The 22,133-nt window shown below is 52.3% G+C and overlaps 1 protein-coding gene across 1 annotated transcript in view; it reads right to left on the bottom strand.

The window, feature by feature from the left end:
* Positions 1–22,133, bottom strand: part of Cit (citron rho-interacting serine/threonine kinase) — a 162,097-nt gene that overhangs the window by 4,826 nt on the left and 135,138 nt on the right. Inside the window, exons 31-45 of the mRNA XM_051176511.1 lie at positions 21,840–22,004; positions 18,803–18,940; positions 18,108–18,288; positions 17,828–17,919; positions 16,902–17,006; positions 16,528–16,697; positions 15,508–15,588; positions 15,249–15,384; positions 13,209–13,348; positions 10,400–10,492; positions 9,000–9,108; positions 8,770–8,898; positions 8,157–8,237; positions 6,069–6,147; positions 5,783–5,962 (exon numbers count right to left, since the gene is read on the bottom strand). Coding sequence (XP_051032468.1) covers positions 5,783–5,962; positions 6,069–6,147; positions 8,157–8,237; positions 8,770–8,898; positions 9,000–9,108; positions 10,400–10,492; positions 13,209–13,348; positions 15,249–15,384; positions 15,508–15,588; positions 16,528–16,697; positions 16,902–17,006; positions 17,828–17,919; positions 18,108–18,288; positions 18,803–18,940; positions 21,840–22,004 — 1,879 coding nt within the window. The remainder of the gene's footprint in view (positions 1–5,782; positions 5,963–6,068; positions 6,148–8,156; positions 8,238–8,769; positions 8,899–8,999; positions 9,109–10,399; positions 10,493–13,208; positions 13,349–15,248; positions 15,385–15,507; positions 15,589–16,527; positions 16,698–16,901; positions 17,007–17,827; positions 17,920–18,107; positions 18,289–18,802; positions 18,941–21,839; positions 22,005–22,133) is intronic.

Raw genomic sequence — 22,133 nt, 5'->3', positions numbered from 1 at the left:
AAACACCTGATGGTCTAATAAAGAGCTAAACAGCCAATAGCAAGGCAGGAGAAAGGACAGGCGGGGCTGGCAGGCAGAGAGAGTAAATAGGAGAACTCTGGAAAAAGGGGAAAAAGTAGAGAAGGAGGAAGGCTCCAGAGACAGCCACCCAGCTACCCAACAAGCCACAGAGTAAGAAACAAAGACAGGCATACAGAAGTAGAAAAGGAAAAACCCAGAGGCAAAAGGTAGACAGGATAATTTAAGGAAAGCTGTCAAGAAACGAGCCAAGCTAAAGGCTGGGCATTCATAACTAAGAATAAGCCTCCATATATGATTTATTTGGATGCTGGGTGTCGCCCCCCACTCCCACCCCAAAGAGCCAAATAATAAAAAACCAACAACATTCACTCTTACTAGAAAAAGCCTAGACACGAGGACATGGACAAAAGAAACCCGAGTTTCCAGGTCCCGGTGCCAGCTCCCAGGTCTGTGTACCAGCCCGCTCCTGCCTTGGCCAAGCCCTCTGCTCTTTGCATCACTGTCTCCAAGTAACACCAAATGGGAGTTCGGAGAAGGAACCCTCGCTGCACAAGGAAGAGCATGGCGGCGGAGAGGCTAGAAGGGTGGGGTAGGGACCGGAGAGAGGTCAGTCTGGTGTCATGATCTCCACACCCTAACATACGAACCCTGCCAGAGGCCAGTGCGGAGGCTTGTAGAGCTCCGCAGCAGATGGCTTGCTAGACATGCACAAGGCCTTGGCTTCAATGGTTAGCACCACTGAGAAAAGCAAGGAGAGAGGCCTTGTGTTCTCAGTGCGCTGGGGGGGGGGGGGGAGGTCAGACGTTGTTAGTGGTTAACCTCGGGGCCAAGCTGAGCTAGCCAGATCTCCTCCCCACCTCCACCTGCTTGGTTTCCTGATTTTTATCAGGTGTGTCACCCTGTGCCTATGTGTCATCTTATTGCCATGACTGGGAATCCACGTCAACCTTCTGAGCGTCTGCATCAGGTACCACAAAAACCTTGGAAAAAAACACCTGCAGGGAGAGGGAAAGGTGACCGAGCGCTGGGCACAAGCCAGCCCGCGGAGGTCGTCTGTGGTCAGCTGCTCAGGAACAGCTTCATGGCTGGCTCCCCACGCATGCTAGCTGGCGACTCAGATGAACAAGCTGAAATCCAGCCCGGCTCCACCTCCCTCCGGTATTAAATGTGAGAAACCTGACTTCTATTCCCTGAAACCAAAGCCTGTACACAGCTCAGGCTGCAGAGCCTGGAGAGACAGAGCGTGCATTAGAACAGATGAAAAAGCTAAGGACTCGAAATACATTAAGCCTATTTGCAACGAAAGAGAAATTCTGGAGTGTGTCCACAGGGGCCCATCATACGGCTAGCAGGAGGGTGCTCAGCGTCCAGGGAACCAGAGTGGCTCAAAGAAGGCCATTCGGGGTGTCAGCTGGGATATATGAGAGCAGGCATTCATCATTTGAAACCCAGTGGGCAGGCTTCCATCTCCATATCCATAACGGCCAGTGAGCTACCCTGTCCATTTCACGGTTTCTGCGGAGTTATGCTCCCTGCTCTGCTAAACACACCAGGAAAATGGGCCTGCCGTGAACGACAGCCAGCCAGGCCAATCACGGGCACTGACCCACCCAAAGCAGCCAGGAGCAGAAAGACCATTCTGTAAGCAGAGAGGTAGTTGAGAACTGGCTGCTGGTATAGTAGGACTTGGCCTGGCATCCCCAGGGAAGCCAGCACATTATTTCTGGCCCATTTCGAGCGACTGGGGCCCTTTCAGACAACAGGACAAGCAGGTCCTTACAGCGGGACCACGCGGGGTCAGGAGCCACGTGCAAGGCCACGGAGAAGCCCGGTCCCAACACTTGGACCCCTTTCTGGCCTGACGTGGAAGTGACACCGAGATTCTTAGGCACATTAGGGGTGCACGCTGGCCTTGCAGCATGCAATTAAAGTCACACCCACGAAAAGGTAAGGCCATCGCCAAGACATGCTAAGGCTCAAGAGTGTGCACAGTCCAGACCTTCCACGACAGTGGGGCCAGGACCACACACTCAGAAACACTGGCTCCTACCCATCAGTAAGAGACAGCTTGTCCTCGCACAGCACCAGCATGCTATAGATGCGTCTGTCTTTTACCGTAAGCATCTTGGGACACTTGGTCTTCACCCACCTAATTACAGGCCCTAGGGGGATAAAGAAAGTGCACTCAGCATTGCTGTCTGGAGCCCCAGATGTGATGCCCGGCTGATGGGAGACGTCATTCTGTAAATGTGTCTCATGCTGGTTAATGAATAAAGCACTGCTGGCCAATAGGAAAGGAAGATAGGAGGGACTAGGAGACAAGGAGGGAAGAGGAAGTAGGAAGGAGGAGTCAAGATGGAGAGACAGGGAAGAGCACAATGCCAGCCCATTCCCTGGTAAGATGAAAGCACGTGGAAATATCAGATTAACAGAAATGGGTTAATACTTAAGACAGAGCTAGCCGATAAGAAACTAGTACCTGGCCAACAGCTTTATATCTGATACAGAGTCTTGGTGTGTTATTTGGGGCTAGCGCGGTGGCGGGACAAGACCAGCGGCGGGCGGAAAAACCTTACTCATTACACCCGGCACCTGGTAGAGGATCCTCACAGCTGTGCACAGGCTAAAAGTGTGCAGAGAAGCAAAATCGTAGGTCAGTGAAATAGTCCCGCAGGCTAAACCTCAGAGCTTCCGTGGACCAACGCCTCCAGCTTTTAACACGTGGATGTGGCTCTGGTTCCTAGTCTTGTGGGCCGGGATGAGGCAAGCAATGTCTACACCCAGCTGATGGAGCTACGAGCAGGTGCAGCCCCCAGGGAGGCAAACCCAACAACACCTACGGGAATTCTGTTTGATGCCGCACACACCACTGATTTTCTGGTACTGTGGCCTACAGACTCCTTGATTTGCCAAGGGGTGGAAGCTCCAGCAACAGACTGGGAGCCATCCAGGAGAAGCTGATGCTTATGAGGGGCATTCCAATAAACGGAGCAGCAACAGCCAAGCATGAGAGGGGAAGGGAGCCATCTCCAAGGAGACGTCACAGTACAGGCAAGCACCTGCCCCTTCTGTGAGACGGAAGGGGGCAGGAAGCTGCCATGAGGAGTGGAGAGACCTCTCGCTGAGGACCTGCTTCTCCATGAGGGCAAAGAACAGCCACACAAAGACTGGCCAAACCAACCTCACATGGCTGAGAACCAACCATGGTGTTTGGAGACCTAAGATAGCCTCAAATAAAAGGAGCACCGTGTCACCTGTCATTTCAGGGTTCCCATAAAAGTCCTGGATTGACTAACACCATACTGACCAAGCCTGGGGACCAGGGGTGGCTCGCTGGCAGAACTTTTGGCTGACATGCCAGGCTCAGGATTCAATTCCTGGCCAAAAAAAAAAAAAAAAAAAAAAGGAAACCACCACACACATGCACACACACACACACGCACACTCATGCATGCTGACAAAGCATATTGCGAAACCAGCTTGCAGCAATCCAACAGTATTTTTTGCAAGAAAACCAAACTCAGTATGGCTCAATGACCACTTAGTTCGCCCTGTGCCCATGCCTCTCTCCAGATCTATGGTAGAGTTGAAGCCAGAGGACTTGTAGACAGTCACTGTGAAAAATCTGCATTCTGGCAATGTCTAGAAGGCACAGATTGGGCTGAAGTGACCCCAAAGCCCCTTTCCAGAAAAGGATCCATATCTGACCTGCAAAGGGCCCACTGGCACTAGGGACTCTGTTGGACTGGACCTGGGGATCGCTGGACAAGAAAGGGCCCTACCCACAGTTGAACAGTAAACGTGGAAGGTTCTGGAGGCAGTCATTGAAGTGGTGTTGAGGTGAAAAAATGTAGTCAGCTTAGCCCCTGGTAGAGGTTGGGTGCACCATAAAAATGGTAGACTTTAAAGGGCCAGCTCCAGAAGTTCTCACGGTGTGCAGTTACCTCAGTGGAGAACTCGGTGAGACTTAGACCATTTGGAGGCTCAGGTGTGGAAATGTACTTCCCACTGTGAGAGAGCAAAGAATTGATATGCATTTGCTGACAAAGATCAAAAGAGGGCATCAGATCCTCTGGAGCTGGAGTTATAGAAGTTGTGAGCCCCCCACACGCGTGCACAAATCTCCCTGATACACACACACAGACACACGTACACTCACGCACGCGCATGCACACACAGGTGCTGGGAACCAAATGTGAGCTCCCTGCAAACTGCTAAAGCAACACAGGCTCTTGACCCTGAGCCGCCAGTCCTCGCTGTGAGACGTGAAGGGGCCAGGATTGGATCCAAACACGGCACCTGGAGGTGGAGGCAGAGTCTTTCAAAGCAAGCAGGGTTTGATAGAGAAGCCGGAAGTTACATACGCGTGTCACATACATGTTGCTTCCCATTTCTTACCATGTGATGCCCTGCACTACCTCAAGACACTGACAATCAGGCCACTGCTTGATGTGGGCCCTCGGCGTCGGAAGCCAACTCTGAGCCCGGCTTTATAACTCCCAGCACCAGCCATACCTACCACTGTGCCAGAAAACAAACATGGTGTCATGCTTACGGAGTGGCACATATGGACTAGTGCACACATGCGTGTGGGAAGATCTCTAAATGGAAACCGAAAGTTCCAGCGTTGGTTCCTTCCTGAGGTGGAGTGGAGGGTGAGGGCGGGGATGGGGGGGGGGGAAAGGGAAACCAGGCCCAGCCCCTCGAGGGATGAGCAAGAGAACTGTTTGAGTTAGGAGTTCAGGGCAGCGTGGCAACCCCACGAGACCATTCGTTATCTCTTTAAATTAAGGGGAAGGGGCCCGGAGTGATGGCTCAGGGGTTAACAGCACAGGCTGCTCTTCCAGAGGACCTGGGTTCAGTTCCCAACACCCATATAGCGGCTCACAACGCCAGGGAATGCAGCACCCTCTTCTGGCCTCCTCGGGCACCAGGCATAAACATACTTGCAGGCAAAATACTCATATACGTAACATAAAAATTGAGAAAAAAAAAAATCAAGCTAGGTGTAGTAACAGTTGGGAGGCAAAAGAGGATGCGTCTCTATGAGTTTGAGGCCAGCCTGGTCGAATACTGAGTTCCAGACCAGCCAAGGTCACACTTGCTTCTAAAAATAAAAATACATAAATCTTTATTTCTTTTTCTCAAACACAGGAAAAGAAAAGAAACCCACAAGACTGTACTACTTTATACTTTTTGTGCCCTTTGGGCTCTATGCCCTGGGTTAGATTACCAGTGCAAAAATAAATACAAGCTCTCAGGTTCCAAAGGAGCCTCTGGGAGGCCTAGGAAGCCACGGCCCATGGCCATGCCTCACACTTCCGGAACTCTCTTGTATGTCCTGCATCCCTACCCTCCTGATGCCATTCCCTTTCTGTTTCTTAGGGGAAGTCCCAGGTCCAGAGTCTAGGCTTGCAGGCCCAGCAGGACTAGAACTAGGGTTCCGGTTGCCCCTCTCTCGAGCAGGGCTTGAGCAGCTCGAAGGAGAGCACACATCTCCCTGGGGCTCAGCAGCTGATGCACACAAAGCGCCACGGTGTACGTTGTGAACCGCTCTCATCGGAGCCACTGAGGACGCCCTCAGGACCATGTCAGACGCTCCCTGCTACCGCTCCCTGCCACCGGGACCAGGGAGTCTCTCACAATACCTGTGACACTCATGAGAGAGTGCCACACACAAAAGCGCGGTTTGCCTTGAGCACCGAGTGAAGGCGCCCTCCCTGCTCCCTGCTTGGCCCCGGGAGGGAGGGAAGCTCAGTACCTGCGGGAGGTGGAGGGCACCCGGTGCTGGTCAGTGCCAGACTCCTTCACAAGGTTTCCTTTGCAGCATATGACCCGTAACTTGTCCTGATACGAGGAAGCCAAGTAAATCGCTCCCGAGGAAATTGCGGGGCCCAGGTAGCGAGGGTTCGGGATTTCCAGATATGCTCGGGCAGGGGTCCTGCAGGGTTCCGGGAGAGAGATGACATGCATTAATGGTTACTGCCGTTGCTGCATGGCATCCCTGCCCCTAAGCCTGTCCTCAAAGCATGGAGGTAAACGCTTACCCTAGCGAGGAGCGTGCCTGGATCTCAATTACTTCCAGTGAGTTGAAGTGAGTCACAAACAGATAGGGCTCTCTGTAGGCTGCAGGACCCCCAAGGATGATGAGCATGAAAAAAGGTTGGGGGAGGGAGAACAGAAGAAGGAAAATCAAGGCTTGCAAAAAGACCGGTGACCCAGAAACCAGAACCTTATACACGGTGTAATCACGCGTACGTGCCTGTGTGCGTGCGTGGGCTCATTCACTGCCATGCTGTTGTTACTGCATCAGGAATGACTTACATCAGAGGAATTAGTTAAAAAAAATTACAGCATTACTGTGGAACTCTGCCCAGGGTAAGAGATGCACCATGAAGCTCTGCACCTACCCACAGTGCACTGCTTAACCAGCAGGGCAAGTTCAGAAGGATGCGAGGAGCCTGCTTCCCTCACAATGGGGGGAGTCTAGTATAATGCTTGCATTCACACAGAACACTGGGAAGATGATAAACTTATCTGAGTTCTTCCCTCTGAGGCGACAAGATGGGACAGTATGAGATGGACACAGAGGTGAAGCTTCTGTGGATCTGTTATCACCGTTTAAAGATTTTCCCCCTGTATACAAATGTTTTGCCTATATGAATGTCTGCACGTGTGTGTCTGATGTCCTCTGGGGCCAGTAGAGGGTGTTAGATCCCCTGGAACTGTAATTACAGATGACTGTGAACCACCGTGTGGGTGCTGGGACTCGAACCAGGGTCCTCTGGAAGAGCAGCCAGTGCTCTTAACTGCTGAGCCTCCTCTCCAGCCTAGTTATTTAAGACATTGCTGTGTGTTTCTGTTATTTTTGTTATTTGTTTCATTTTGTGGTCTCCTAATGTAGTCCAGGATGGCCTTGAACTCCAGGCCCTCCTGCGTGTGCAGCCTTACCCCCTCATCTCTGTACAATGGCATCTCTGGAACTAAAGGGGACAGAACAGACCCTGTTCTCCTGGAGGGAAAGCTGGCCCTCACTGCTGCTCCTGTGGCAAGCCATGCTGGCCTGCTCAAGCCAGCAGAACTTAGTGCGTGTGAAAGGCTAGGGAGCCTCTGTTTATACTCTTGGAAGAGGCCACACACAGGAGAGCAATGGCCTGAATGTAGCTGAGTGAGTCACCCCAACAACACCCCCACCCCGGGCAAAAAGAAAGAAAAGCAGCCTCGTTTCTTCTTTCTGAGGATGTGTTTGTACTTTTCTTCCTGTCCCAAATCCCCACTGCTACCATGAGGGGCAGAGCTGAGCAGACGCAGAGGCATGGGCAACATGCATGTTGCTAGAAGCCACTGAGGCTCAAAACTAGTTATTAGGCAGTAAAGGGTGAACAAGAAAGCATTTTCTTTTACATTCATTTGTTCACTGTGTGTGTGTGTGTGTGTGTCTGTGAGTGTCTATCTGTGTGTATGTCTGTGTGTGTGGTGTGTGTGTCCGTCTGTGTGTGTCTGTCTGTGTATGTCTGTATGTCTGTGTGTGTCTGTCTGTGTATGTCTGTATGTCTGTGTGTGTCTGTGTGTGTGTGTGTGGTGTCTGTGTGTCTGTATGTGTGTCTGTGCTGTGTCTGTCTGTGTGTGTGTGCTGTGTCTGTGTGTGTGTGTTGTGTCTGCGTGTGTGTGTCCTTTGGGCCATAAAGGGGCTGTAGAACAAACATCCCCACAGTTTTGACTTGGGACCCAAAGGGTACAATCTGACAAGTTTCAGAGTCAGTCCAGGATGCTCACCACTGTGTTCATTCAAGAATGGGTGAATAGGTGTGACTTCATTGTTCTGCCGTCAGGGCTACCTAACGTGTGCTCCACTATGGGACACCACACAGTCTTCAAAACGGCTTCTCATCCTCAGGGAAATTCACAGGCCGGACTCCGGCCTGGTAGAGCTGACTTACACATTCTCCACAGACATGAAGTTAGGTGAATGTCGCCCATACTACTGAATGAAGTCCATTAGAACACACCAGTACTAGTCCGAAGTCAAGAATTCCACACAGTTCTTTCCCATGACACAAGCTTCAGCAAACAGGAGCAGCTGCATCCACTCCCCCCCATCCCCCACCCCTATCTCAACCCAATACCTCACGTACCAAAGGCCAGAGGTAAGCGACTCCATTTGAGGTCGTCTGTGCGGCTGCGTCTTCCATAGGAATCCACGAACACCCCGAATTCTGTAAGGTGTCAAAAGCGTGGAGACATTAGCTCCAGAGGCCACCTACGCTCTGCTGGAAGAACATGGAACAAACCCCAGGGACGACTGGCCAGGTTTAACTACACTGTCACGGCCAGAAGGTCTCCGCAGAGCCATCGCTTAGTTTAAATTAAAAGGAAGATTTTCTTAAGTTTTCTCATTAATGGAATTTATTCTAGCAAGAGGATTCAAGCAAAGGGGAAGAAAGGAAATGGGAAAGAGAAGGGGGAGACAGACAGGCAGACAGACAGACAGGAAGGAGACCGGAAGAGGGAGACGGTCAGAGTCAGGAAGGGGGGGAAAGAAACACCCAGTGGTTAAAAAAGAAAGAAATTAAAAAAAAAAAAAAAAAAAGAAAGAAAATATCAAGAGAAAAAGCAGCAAAAGGCAAACCGGAGAGAGAAGGAGATGACAGGAAGACGGAGCCAGGGGCATCCACGATGCTGGGTAAACACTCTGCCCCTTGGGCAGGACCCACCCTGCTGACCGAGGGGCCCAGGCTGGGGACTGACCGTGGAAGCACAGCAGGTACTCCTCCCGCTGCCCGGCGCCATTCGCCTGCACGATGGAGACTGGGAAGCTGTTGGATGAGGATGCGAACACTGCAGGGGCCAAAGAGTGGTCGTTCTTGTCCAGGAACTCTGTGAAGGCAGGTGGGAAGGGGCTTCAGGAACCGTGCCCGGGCCTCCCTCCTCCCTCCAGGCCCGGGCCCTGTGGGGTGGGCAGGGAGATGGCGGCCTACCCTCCAGCGTGCACTGCTTCATGTCGATCTCATAGAATTTGTTGGTTCCGATGAGGATGCTGTAGTTGGTGAAGTGGATACAGCTGCAGGGTTCGGAGGTCTCTATCTCCTGAGGTGAGGGGACACAGAGGGATAGAGATGGCACAGGACACCTCGTCTCTGCTGCCCGAGCCTCTTCCCTCTCCTCTATGCCTGTGGTCACGGTGACACCAGCCATGTTTGCTACCTCATAACCATCGCTCTACCCCAGCCCAGGTAGCCTCAGAAATCCAGGCTGGACCGCAACTCCCAAATGGGCGAGAGCTACCATTTCCACAGACAGGCAGAACACTGGCCATACGGTCTTGCAGGACCATCACACCGGAATGCCAGCCACACCAACTGTGTGTGCCTGGCCGGGGTGCCTGCCTCAGGGTCTCCCTTTGGGCTAGCTTGTGATTTGCTGGCTTCTAATGTGGGTGTGTATAAGCCACACAGCATTTCTGCATCCCCGTCCTAATTGACTCCTTATTATTTGTCGTCATTCCCAGGCCAACCCTAATATCATTAAGACAGAACAAATACGTAACCGGCATGCTTTCTTAAAGCGATGGCCAGGAATGGCTTTTGCCTGAAACCAACACTTCAGATGTTAACCACCACCGTCACAGAAAATCTATCCATCGGTCCCCTACCAAGGCTGAGGAGACAGAGCAGCAGGATGCCACCGTGAGAAAGGGGGGGGGGGCAAAGGACGTTTTAACTGCAGAGTGTAAAGTCTCACCGTCTCACTGGCCAATCAGAAAACACTGGGGTAGCCAGCCCCATCCCCTGCTACACGGGTGCTCAACGAACACTGGCTAGCAAGCCTACGATGAGGCCAGTCCACTAACAACCACTGCTTATGTAACCCACGTCCTTTTACACTCTGGGTATTATCGTAACATGACCAGGCATGAGCCAGGCTTTTCGTTACACCACAGACTCAGTCTGGGGACAGGAGTGGTCCTTCCCCACACAGCAGTTACCCCTACACGCCCCGCCCTGCAGGGCTCAGACCCCTGATCACAAGTCAATACAGAGCTGCCTTGTCCCTCGCGGCAGAACCCTCTAGGCCCTGAGGAAGACAAGCTGATGTTGCTGGGGACTGCTATCTTCTAAGACAAAGCTGCTTCTGTCAGCTTAACAAAGGGCATCTCTGCCATTTCCCTCCAGATCCCAAACAGCAGAAGGAAATGGACAGGACCACTGTGGCTACCACAGGCTCCGGACTCCTCCAGAAGGACAGGCCTCCCGCTCTAGGCGGCAGAAAGGAAAAGACGCAGGCCCTCCTCAACACAGCGCACTGTGTGCACGGACGGACGGGGGTGGGGGGTGGGGGGGTGGGTAGGGGGGAACACACGACTGGGCGGTAAGCTTGCCTTCCGGATGCAGTACTTGCTGAGGTTGTCATTGTAGCGGAGGATGACAACTTTGCTCGGCATGGCGGCACAGATGCAGAGGCTGTTCTCGATCTACAAGGCCATGGGGTCGGGGATGGGGGGAAGAATTTGTCATCAGCATGAACTACAGTTATGCACAAAGCTAGACAAGGGGCGTGGTTAGTACATGGTCTGGCTGGTCTCAGCACTGGTGACATTTCGGGCCAGATTGTTCTGTGACGGAGGTAGGGGATGACCTGCACACTGGAGTAATGGGAGCGCCATGGACTTGGCCACCAGATGTCCACAGCACCCTCTCGTTGTGACAATCAAAACTGTCTACAGACATCACCAAATGTCCCCTGGGGACTGAATCCCCCCTGCCTGAGACTCACTGCCTTAGTTGGGATCCAGAGGCCTAGGGGCCAAGTGACACCTCACCATTGGTTTATTTGTGCCTTTGGGTGGAGGCAGGCTTTTCTGATGTTACCCTGAATGGGGGAGGACAAAGTGACGTGACAAAGATGGTGTGTGCGTGTGTCTGTGTGTGTGTGTGTATGGTGTCTGTGTGTGTGTATGTGTGTGTGGTGTGTGTGTCTGTGTGTGTGCGTGTCTGTGTGTATGGTGTATGTGTGTGTGGTGTGTGTGTCTGTGTGTGTGTATGGTGTATGTGTGTGTGGTGTGTGTCTGTGTGTATGGTGTATGTGTGTGGTGTGTGTGTCTGTGTCTGTGTGGTGTGCGTGTGTCGGTGTGTGTGTGTGGTGTGTGTGTGTCTGTGCGTGTGTGTGTGTGTGTGTGTGTGTGTGTGTGTGTGTGTGTGTGTGTGTAGCAGGGAGCTTTGTAGGGTGGTTTATCTGCACTGTTAACGTCATCATTTGGAAGAACTGAGGACATACACCTTGGGCATGGTCACGAGCCTTGTCCCAGGCAGATTGTCAGAGGCAAAGCTTCTTTTCTGTCCCTGTCACAAATGCTCTGACATAACAACACAGGGGAGACAGTATACCCTGGTGCAGCCCCTGGCTGAGCAGAAAGAAAGGCAGCAGGAACTCCTGGCTGCCAGGCCTCCGCAGCCAGGCCGGGAGGGAGTGGCTGCCATGGGAACCCTCCCTTCTTTGAGTGCCTTCAGTGTGCTCTGTGGATATGCAGTTCTACAGCAAGACTTTTTTGTTTTGTCTTTAACCAAGAGTGAAAAGAGGACCCCTGCACAGATGGCCACAAACTGAAGGTCAGCAGTTGAAGGGACGGAGAGGAAAATGCAAATCATTTGTTTCCGGGGTCGGGGAGGCTGTGTATCTAAAACATTATGAGGCTTTATAATTTATGTGCACATTTCATATAGTTTTTAGTATTTAAAATACTAAAATAAAATTGCTTACAAATTTTAAAGTTTGGACATTAACATGTACATTTCTAAGCAACTCACTGTTCATATGAAAAATTTAAATACATGGGGTGGTAATAAATGAAATGTGCACATCGAAAGATACAAGGTGCAGCCAAAACAGCAGTCAGGGGGAAATGCATAGTCTTGAAGTGCTTATATTAGGGCACGCTATGAAACCTAGTGAGCTAACTGAGAAGTTGGGAAGATAACAGGAAACTAAGTGAAAGAGAAAGGACAAAGACAAAAGGTAATAATAAACTTTAAAAAATGCTGAGACACATTCAATAAAGTCCAAAGCTGGAGCTGTAGTTAAGGAGCTGCGCTGGCTGCTCCTGCAGAGTTCCCAGCAGCCACAAAGTGGCTCATAACTGACTACACTCCAGTTATAGGGGCCCTGACACTCCCATCTGGGCTTTTTGGGCACCAGGCATGTGGCACACAGACATACATGCCAGTAAACACTCAGACATGATATAAAGCAAAAAAGTTTTAAATGAAATTTCATCTCCACAAAACTGCTGCTAAACGGTATGTGTGCATGAGTGTGTGTGCGCGTGTACATGCGTCCATACGTAGGCATGTGTGTGTCGCAAGCATGTATACACATATGTACAATACATGCCTATGCCCATGCCGTGATGTACACATGAAAGTCAGAGGGCAATTTTCCCACCCTCTAATCCAAGCATTCGGTAGGCAGAGACTGGCAGGTCTCTGGTTCAAGTCCAGCCTGGTCTATAGAGCAGGGCCCAGGCCAGCCAGAACTAGTGAGGTCTTCTCTGGATGACAGGCCAGGAAGGAAGCAGGAGACCCCAGGACTGTGCTCAGCAGAGCAGATGGGAGCATCTTTGCATTCTGTTATGTTGTAAGTGGTATTTCTGGAACCAACCCCTGGCAGGCGCCGAGGGGCCATCAAATAACCATCATAAATTAGGTTGCTCAAGTTTCTAGCAGTAAGAACTCTTTCATTCAATATAGACATGGGGTTCCATGCTGTGTTGCTTTTTTTCCCAAATTATTCTTGTTTTGAGACAGGGACTCACTATATACCTTTAGCAGGCCAGAAACTCACTCTGTAGCCCTGGCTGGCCCAGAACTCCCAGAGGTCTGCCTGCCTCAGCCTCCGGAGTGCTGGGATTAGAGCGTGTTACTAGGTTACTATTTTCAAGAGGCTTGCTGCACAATTACCTATTCTCAATCTCTGAAACCCCGAGTTTCACCACTGGCTTCATTTCCTTCACAGTCAAAGCCCGAGCAAACTTTCATTATTTTGCTACCAAAAGGACACCAAGTGCTCACGGGTGGGAAAAAAAAAAAAAAAAAAAAACCAATGTTCAAGTCTGACTCAGTTAGGTTTGGATGGAGGAGGAGTAGGGTTGATTTCAGAACATTCCATCAGCAAAGGCCTTCGGGGGAGTTTACCTTGCCAGCAGCAAACAAGTGGCAGCCTTTGACGGCTTCAAAGACACTGGGGGAGACGTCGGGCTGGGCGGGAAGATGGGACTGAGCCAGGGACTGTTTCACCTTCTTCACATCCACCAGACAAAGGGCCCGCTCTTCCCCTGGGAGGAGAGCACAGCGCGGGTCAGGAGGAGGCTCACTTGAGCGCCCATGACTGGAAAGCACACGGACTAGGGGCTGCCTTTTAGCCAAGATAAATGTGTCTGAGTTTGGAATATCTGCATCTATAATGAAACACCTTGGGGATGGGGCCCAAGTCTACATGTGAAGTTCCCGTGTGTTTCTTAAACCTCTTATAGCCTAAAGCTAACTTTATATGGGGGGGGGGAGGGGGCGGTAGTTTGGGGGGGGGGGGCGGGGGGCAGCGGAAGTCCTGAACTTTGACTGAGACCAATCAAATGAGATGACGTAGGGAATTTTCCATGGGTAGCTCTGCAGTGACACCCAAAGTTTCAGACAGTGGAACGTTTTTTCAGATGCTCTGATAAAGGACACACTTGACCAGTACATGTATTTGTCCATGTTGTGAGTGACAAATAGAGGGTTGTGAACCGCTCACTCGGGGTGGAGGCAAGGGCCCAAAGCTCAGCCCCTCTCAAACTACATAAAAAGTTCAAGGCCAGCCTGAGATACCTATCTCAATTTTTTTTTTTTTTTTTTTTTTTTTTCTAGACAAGGTTTAAGCCAGGTGGTGGTGACGCATGCCTTTAATCCCTGCATTTGGGAGGCAGAGGCAGACACATCTCTGAATTTGAGGCCAGCCTAGTCTATGCAGCAAGTTCCAGGACAGCCAGAGCTACATAGTGAGACCCATCAAGGGGGGTTGGGGGGGGAGATAAGGTTTTACTGTGTAACAAACAGTCCTGGCTACCCTGGCTACCTGTAAACCAGGCTGCCTATCTCTACCTCCCAAGAGCCAGGATCAAGGCACCCGGCTACCTATGTCAAACATTGAAATAATAAATAAACAAAACTTCTGTCAACAAGTAATGAGGTTTAAAAAAACAAAAAACAGATGCCTGCCATTGACGTGTGACAGACTGATCATAGGTTCCTGTGCTGACAAACTTGGTTGGGGACACACCTGCAATTAACTCAAAGGGCTTTTTAAAAAAAGTACGTGCACAGAGGAAAGGAGAGTAAAATCCGTCGGTGAGTGTGAGCCCTGGAGCGGGCTGGGCACTCACAAACGTAAGGAACACGTTGCAGTAGCCACGTCACCATCACGTACAGGAGGCCAGCTCCCCGTGGGCCACAATGGGGCTGAGGCAACTAGAACAAAGGGCCTGAGGCCCAGCGTGAAGGATCGCTCACTCCCAGAATTGCTATGGCTGGGAAAGAGAAGGCTCGGGAGTCCAAGGTCAGCCCGGGCTACATGAGACCCTACCTAAAAAGAGAAGTTTGACGTTCATCAGTTTTCAGGGCCATGGGCGCTGTACTCACACGGCGGGCGCACATGCAAGCACTCATAAAAGTAGAGAAGCGAGGAGGCAGGCCCGGGGTCTAACGGGAGGTCTCATAAGGGAGCAAGCCTGGTCCTGTCCCACGCTCCTGTGAGGTGACAGTCTCCTGATTCCCAGCACGCTCCTGCCATGCTACCTGCACACGGTGACACAGCCCAGGAGAAGCCGGCACCGAGCCCACGCAACACCATTTGGACTTTTGAGCCTCCAGAGCTGCCGGGTGAACAAACCTCTGGGGCCCGGTCAGCCTTAGGTATTTCATTATGGCAACGAGAGCTAATTCAGCACCCTCCACTGGGCAGAATGTCCCGGGGTGGGGGGTGGGGTCCTGGAGAGTGTCAGACTCTGCTAACCTGGACACTGACAGGAAACCAAATGTGGACAAAGGGCTCATCAGCGGAGGCCTGGGACACGCAGCAGAGAGACACTGCTGACCCAACCTGCTGCCCAGAGCCTGCCTCTGCCTATTTCTGGCTTGAAACTCAGCTCTCCAAGTGCTGTGGAGGTCAGCAAGGAGGCCGTGCAGGAGGCCGCCCACCTGCTATCATGAGCAGCTTCTCCAGGTCCTTGATGATGTAAATTTGGAAGACCGCTCCAATTCCTGGGATGTGGGTTAAGGAGTTTTTCAAGACGTTCAGTGCATAGAGCCCTTCCTCTGTGCCCACCAGCACCACCTGCCAGGGCAGAAGTCCAGAGACACGGTATCGGTCGTGTGACCACAATAATCGATGTTTGTTTAACAGCAACATCGCCCACCCCCTGTGGCCAGATACTAGGACGGTACCCGGGCAGCTTACCTGGTCGCTGAAGGGTAGGGTACAGTTCATGTCAAGCCGGTCGTCCCCTTCCAGTTTCAGCAGAGAGTTTCCAAGTAACTTCTGTTCACGTGTGAAAGAAAAATGGAAAAAGGGGAGGAGACAGAGTGATTTCAAACTGTCTACAACCAAACCATCCAGAGAGACAGAAATTTAAAATCAGATTCAAAAGCGCACACTAGACCCGGGGCCTCGAGTATGCTGGGCTAAGCACTCCACCACTCAGCCACAACCCCAAGCTCCGGCCCCATCTTCTGACTGAAGGCCCAGAGGCAAGACAAGAGTTATCTGGTGTTATCTGGTGTTTTCCCGGGCAGCTGTTACTTAGTTTCAGAGTTACTACTTTGTGCAGGCGCACAGGGGTGGGTGAAAAGATGTAGGCACAGAAAGCTATTCTGCAACAGGAAACAAGATAAAGCTACGGAGGCCCCAGTCCCACCACAGCTGCAACAGAAATGCACGCACAGGTGCCCATAGCAAGGCAAGCTTCTAGTCCTGTTCGCCTCAGCCCGCACAGGCTGCAGCTAAGCGTCCTGTGGTGTTCCAGGAGGAGCTATGGGAATCTAGGCACACCGAGGATCCCACCGTCTCCAGGATAAGTGGGCCAGGCCTGCCTATGGAGAGCGGGTGCTGCAGGGGCCGCTGCCCGCCCGAGAGGCTACAAACAGCTTCCTGGGGGGCAGGCGCTCACTGACAGACTTGGGTCAGAGTACTTGTAACCCAAGGACCCCACTGAGTGAATGGGAAGACAGTTCCAGGCAACTCCACAGTGCCCTGCAGGGCTGCAGAGGGAGACACAGAAGTTCTTCACCGTTGCCTACGGCCTGCACCTCCAACACCACAAAGTCGGACACGACCCTAGCTGCAGCTATCGGCCCCCAGACGGAGCAGGAGGGGACCCCAGCCAGGCAGTGATGGGGATCCCATCCTTACAGTCAGGGCCCACAGCCACACACTCTACACAGAGAGAAGCACAGCCCCCATGGCCATGGGCATACTCACAGCATCAGCTTCCGCCTTCTCCCTAGAAACTCTCCCACCTGCGACGACAGATTCTAAGGCGGTGACCCAGCGCTGCTTGTCGGGAAAGCTGGGTGCTAGCAAGTACAGGGTTCTCCCAGGCCAGCAGGTGGTATGTGGGTGGGACTCCATCTTCAGTATGTATGGGACATCTGCAAGATTCCGGGGAGCACAGGATTGGCCCCTGGAAGCCCTCCCAGTGCTCCAGACAGGGATGATGTCATGGCATCAGCATCCCGCCAAACCCTGCAACTTGAGCTCCTGCTCAGACGGGGAACCAGACAGAGGTCTTGGCAGAGCAAACTGCCAGGTCTCATCCCCACCTCCTGGGCGGGGCTCTTCTGGGTCCCACTCACCTGCTTTGGCTGTATTTGCAAGTTCAGAAGCACCAATGGCACCATGGATAGATACGTCCCCGTCGGGAAGGCACAGCTCAAATTCTTCCACCGGCCTCTGTCCAGCTTGGTGCAAAGAGGAAAGGCAGAAGGAAAAACAAAAAACAGGACCAAGCACCAGAGAAGAGAGGGGAGAAGAGAAGGAGGGGAGGGAGGGGAGGGGAGGGGAGGGAGGGGAGAGGAGGGAGGAGAGGGGAGAGAGGGGGGAGGGGAGGGAGGAGAGGGGAGGGAAGGAGGGGGGGAGGAGGAGGGGGAGGGGGAGGGAGGAGAGGGGAGGTTAGGGAGGGAGGGAGGGGAGGGGAGGGAAGAAGGGAGGAGAGGGGAGGGGAGGGATGGGAAGGGAGGAGAGGGGAGGGGAGGGAGGGGAGGGGAGGGAGGGGAGGAGAGGAGAGGGGAGGGGAGGGGAGGGGAGGGGAGGGGGAGGGGAGGGGGGAGGGGAGGGGAGGGGAGGGGAGGGGAGGGGAGGGAAGAGTTTGCGCAAGGACAAAGAAGGGAATGAGGAGCAGACAAGGCAGAGGGAGATAAAAACAAAGTGTGTCAGATGAGGGGCACAGTCCACTGTGGTGACGGTCGGATTTATGGGCTAGCTGACTGGGGCGGAAGTTCTCTGGTGTGTTAGCAGGTGGGGTCTTCAGGGCAGCAGCACCCTGCGGCCCCTCAAGGGGGAGACCTACAGATTGAGTTTCGCACCAATGACCTTAACAGAAGGCATGGGGCTTCTAAGTTTGAAAGCCGGGAAAGCAGAGAAGGCTTGTGAGGCAGTCAGAACAAAAACAAACAAACAAATTGATTAATAAATAAAACCAAGAACTAAAAGCCTTCACGCCGACACTGGAAGGCCTGGGTTAGCCTCGTGCAATGCTATCTCCCCCGAATCATTCACTTACCTTCTCTGGCCTCGTTGTCATAGATGAGGACTTTTGACCCCTCCAAGACAATGTACTTCCTGTCCCAGCCTTGCTGCCCTCGTTTGTTATTCCTGGGAAAAGAATGATGGACAGGGAAAATGTCAGAACTCGGAAGCGGCAGACTGAAGCCAGGTGGAGGGGGCTTCCCCAGATGGCGGGGAGAGTGGGCGTGGCTTGAGAGTGGGCGTGGCTTGTGGGCCCTCCAGGCTGGCACCCGCAGGCGCCCAGGCCACCCTTCCAGATGCAAGCCCAGTGGTACCTGGGCACTTTCATCCACCCTTCCAGATGCAAGCTGCTGCTGGGCTCCTTGCTCTGGAGACCTGGGGAGTTCATTTTGTCCCGGCAGAAGGCCTCGGTGAAGTGCATGGCGTACTCAGCGGGCAGGCCGCAGGTGGCTGGCAGGCAGGTGGAGCACTTGGGGTGACACATCACCTGACATTCTAGAGGAGCAGAGAGCAGAGCCATGAACAGTCTGAAGACACTGCCAGCCAGCCGGGCGGGGACAGCGCCAGCCAGCCGGGCGGTGAGCTTCTCCACTGCGGCCAGGGCTGTGAGTGGGGCTGGGCACACAGGTGACGCCCATGCTTTCCAGGGTGCCTGGGGAGCAGAGAACCGCTGCCCCTCCACCCACTGCCCTCCACCCACTGTGTGGCTTCCACAGTGAGCTGGGCACGGGAACACGTTTGCATGTTCCGTTCAAGCCAGGAAGGGAGAGACTAGTCCGACCCCGAGGGGCTGGAAATTAACAAAGGCGGAGGCGGAAGTCAGGAGGTGAAGCCACCATTTGGAGTCACTGCCTTAAACGAGGGAAGGTCAGTGTCCTCCCACTGAAGTGAAAAGCTTTGGCAACGAATGTTTTACACGACAGTCTCAAACATCGCCTCTGTCTGACAGATTTGACAGATGGAGACAAGCAGGTGACCCCGAGCACAGATGCATGGCTGCTGCTCTTACCGAGACATTTGGATGCCTGGCGTCCAAAGTGCACGGTGTCCAGACACACGGCGCACTTGGTGGCTCGCATGTTCAGTCCCACGTTAAATCGGTGGGGGATGTTGTGGTGCATTCGCTCCTTAAGACGCCGACTAAATTCTGAAGGAAAAAGATTGTCAGTTGAAAGTGGAAAGAGGATCCAGAGGATGGGAGAAACAGTCTCTGGTGAGGACTTGTATCAAGAATCTAGTAGAGTTCTTACAACCCAGCACTTTGGCTAGAATATTTCCCCAAAGAGGAAATATGGCCCCAAAGTACCTGAAAAGATTCGAGGTGTCATTAGGCTTTAGGAAAATTGCAGATTAAAACCACAGCAAGGCGCCGTGTTGCACAGAAACTCCAAGAATGGGAGAAATGGGAACGGGGGTTGAAGGGGATGTGGGGAATGCCATCATCCTTTGCATTTCCCAGTAAGGACAGAAAGTGGCACAGCTACTCTGGGATCCAGTCGGACATTTCCTCCAAGGGTTATACATAGGATGCAACACGCACAATTCTCTAGCAATTCTACTCCTCACTTTATGCCCAAGAAGATGGAAGAGACACACACACCCACGACAGCATATTGCTCGCAGCGGCACAACTTACGGCAGCCAAAAAAGCAGAGACAACTCAAGCGCCGCCGCTCAGTAGCACAATGGGGGGACGCACCACCCAAACAATGAAATGTTATTTAGCCACGTAAAGAAAAGGAATGATATGTGCTACAGATGGGCAGATCTCAAAAACAGGGTGTTCTGGAAAATAAGTCAGTCACAAAGGGCTGCGGGAAGTATGATCCCATTCACTTCAAAGACCTAGAAAAGCAAATCCACAGAGAAATAAACTAGATTAGTGGTTGGCGGAAGCGGGGAGAGGGAGAAGGGACAATTATCTGCTGACAGGGTTCAGTGGTCGCGTGGTTTCAGGGGGGTCCTAACACTGAGTGTCTGAAAACACTGAATTGTATGTACATTTTAAGTAGATGGTTTTTATCTTCGTTAAAAGCTGTTAAATCATGAAACTATTGTAGCTACTGCATATGCATCTAGATTTACAGAGTAAGACCTCTGTGACCTGATAATTACTTTATTTAAGAACATATTCCTAGCCGGATGTCAGTGGCGCACGCCTTTAATCCCAGCACTAGGGAGGCAGAGGCAGGCGGATCTCTGTGAGTTTGAGGCCAGCCTGGTGTACAGAGCGAGTTCCAGGACAACCTCCAAAGCAATACAGAGAAACCCTGTCTTGAAAAAACAACATATTCCTGGTAGAAAGCTGACTCATGATGGCACCCGTGTTTGTGAGCATTCAAGGGGGGGGGGGGAACTACTGTTGTTTGAGACAAGGTCTCATTATGCAGCCAGTTTCTGGCTGGCTGAGTTCAAACGCAGACTTGCCTGCCTCTGCCTCCTGAATGCTGAAGGTGTTCACCACTAGTCCAGCCCTAAACATGTTTATTAACTGATTATCTGTAAATATTCAGACATGAAAGCATGTATCCAGTGCTTTTCATGGAACTCAGTTTAAAAGTAATAATTATGAACTGCGGGATTTTTTTTTTTTTTTTTTTTTTTTTTTTTTTGTTATTGAAGTAAGAACTTACTGAAGAATTCTTTTATAACCAGCTGTTTTCATGAATGGCCTTTACTTCAAAACTTTTTATGTCTGGAGAAGCTGAGTCTTAACCTTCCATTTCAGCCTGGTAAACTAACAAGGCTGACTTCCCCTATCCCCACCAACGTACTGGCTCTCAACAGTGACCCGGTGAGGCAACCTTATACGGACCTCCAGCTCCGCTCTGCGGGGGACCCTTACCACGCCGCCCCTCTTCCTTTCTCGGGAAGTTGCCTGGAGTGACACGGATGCTCGGTGACAAGAGGAGAGTACACACCCAGGAGGAGGAACACACCATGGGCAACCACGGTGCCCAGAGAACCGCTGCGGGACACGCTTGTCGGTGGACACCTCGCCGCCGAGGAACGGTTCTTTCCTATCTGGATGACTTTTAAAGGTAGTCACCCTGACCAAGGTGTCCCTATAAATGCAGCAGCACAGGAAGGCGCCTTGGTCCTTAAGAGCACAGCTATGAGACAGTGTCATCAAAAGCCACAACCTGAGAAGGTTGACGGTAAGGGCAGGGCACGCAACGGCAGCCCCCCTTTGCTCCCCGACAAGGCTTCCCAGGCCATTTTCCTAAACCCTTTCCTCTCTGCATGAGACGGTGCTTTTGAGACCACAAAGAAACCCTTTAACCTGTCAGTGGTCATAGCCACTGGCTGGGGATTGGCCATATTTGAAGTGCCCATAACCTTTCACCCACCGATTCCTTTGCCAAGGACCCACCCCTCAGCTACTCCTGGAGGTACGGGACGTCCCGTAAAGTACACGTGGCAGCTAGGGCAGGTCTCCTCTAGTAGGGGACTCACCTACCCACACTGTGGAAGTCTGCGTGTGCAGTTCTTTGCCGGAGGGACGCGGGCTCTAGTATACAATAGACGCTGAGGTAGCTTGCAGAGTCAGGGACAGTGTCTCTACCACTGTCTCTAAAAGTGGACCTACGAGGCACAGGTTGATTTTCTCGTGTTCACTGTCGTAGCCCTGGCTGGCCGGAAACTCACAGGGATCCCCCTGCCTCTGCCTCCTGGGTGCTGGGACTAAAGGCGGGTGCCACCGTGCTGACTTATGTTCTCGAAATGCATTCATGTCAGGAAGGTATGGGACTGAACGCTAGCAGCAGCTACTCTGCAAACTGCGATGGATGGGGAAGGAGACTTTCAGAGGTGTTCCACTGGAGTCCTGAGGACACACTTCCCATGTCCGCATTGGGGTTCCGGGGTTAGGCATGCCTGGCCACACGGTTCCCTCTGACACGTTGAGATGCAGCGACACCACGTTTTCGAGATGCTGGCACCACACTCTTGGATTTCCCAGCCACATAAACATCTTTGCTCCCCAAACCACCCCGTTTCAGATGTTTTGTTACAACAGTAGGAAACAGACTGTGACAAGAGCGTACCCTCTGGAGGTGACGGTTCCTTTCTGCGGCTGGACGGCGGGGCGAGCAGGCTCATGGCACTGGGTTGGTGCTCGGGTGACCGCACGATGGCGGACATGGCAATCTGCTGCCTCGCAGTGGCTGGAGTAGACGGGTGTGGGTGGTCCGTGGCTTTGCGGTGGGCGGCTGCAGAGACACCAGAATAAAGCCTGTCAGTTGACTCAGCCACCTAGTGGGCCAGACTAAGAAGGGTGCCCACGGCTGCCTTTCAAGGACCAGAGATGGAAAGAAAGGGCAGGCGTCGCGCTAACTAAC

This window comes from Phodopus roborovskii, unplaced genomic scaffold (genome assembly GCF_943737965.1).
Source record: "Phodopus roborovskii unplaced genomic scaffold, PHOROB, whole genome shotgun sequence".
Taxonomy (NCBI): Eukaryota; Metazoa; Chordata; class Mammalia; order Rodentia; family Cricetidae; genus Phodopus; species Phodopus roborovskii.
The sequence above is the reverse complement of the archived record's forward strand: the minus strand, read 5'-3'. Positions and strand labels throughout refer to the sequence as shown.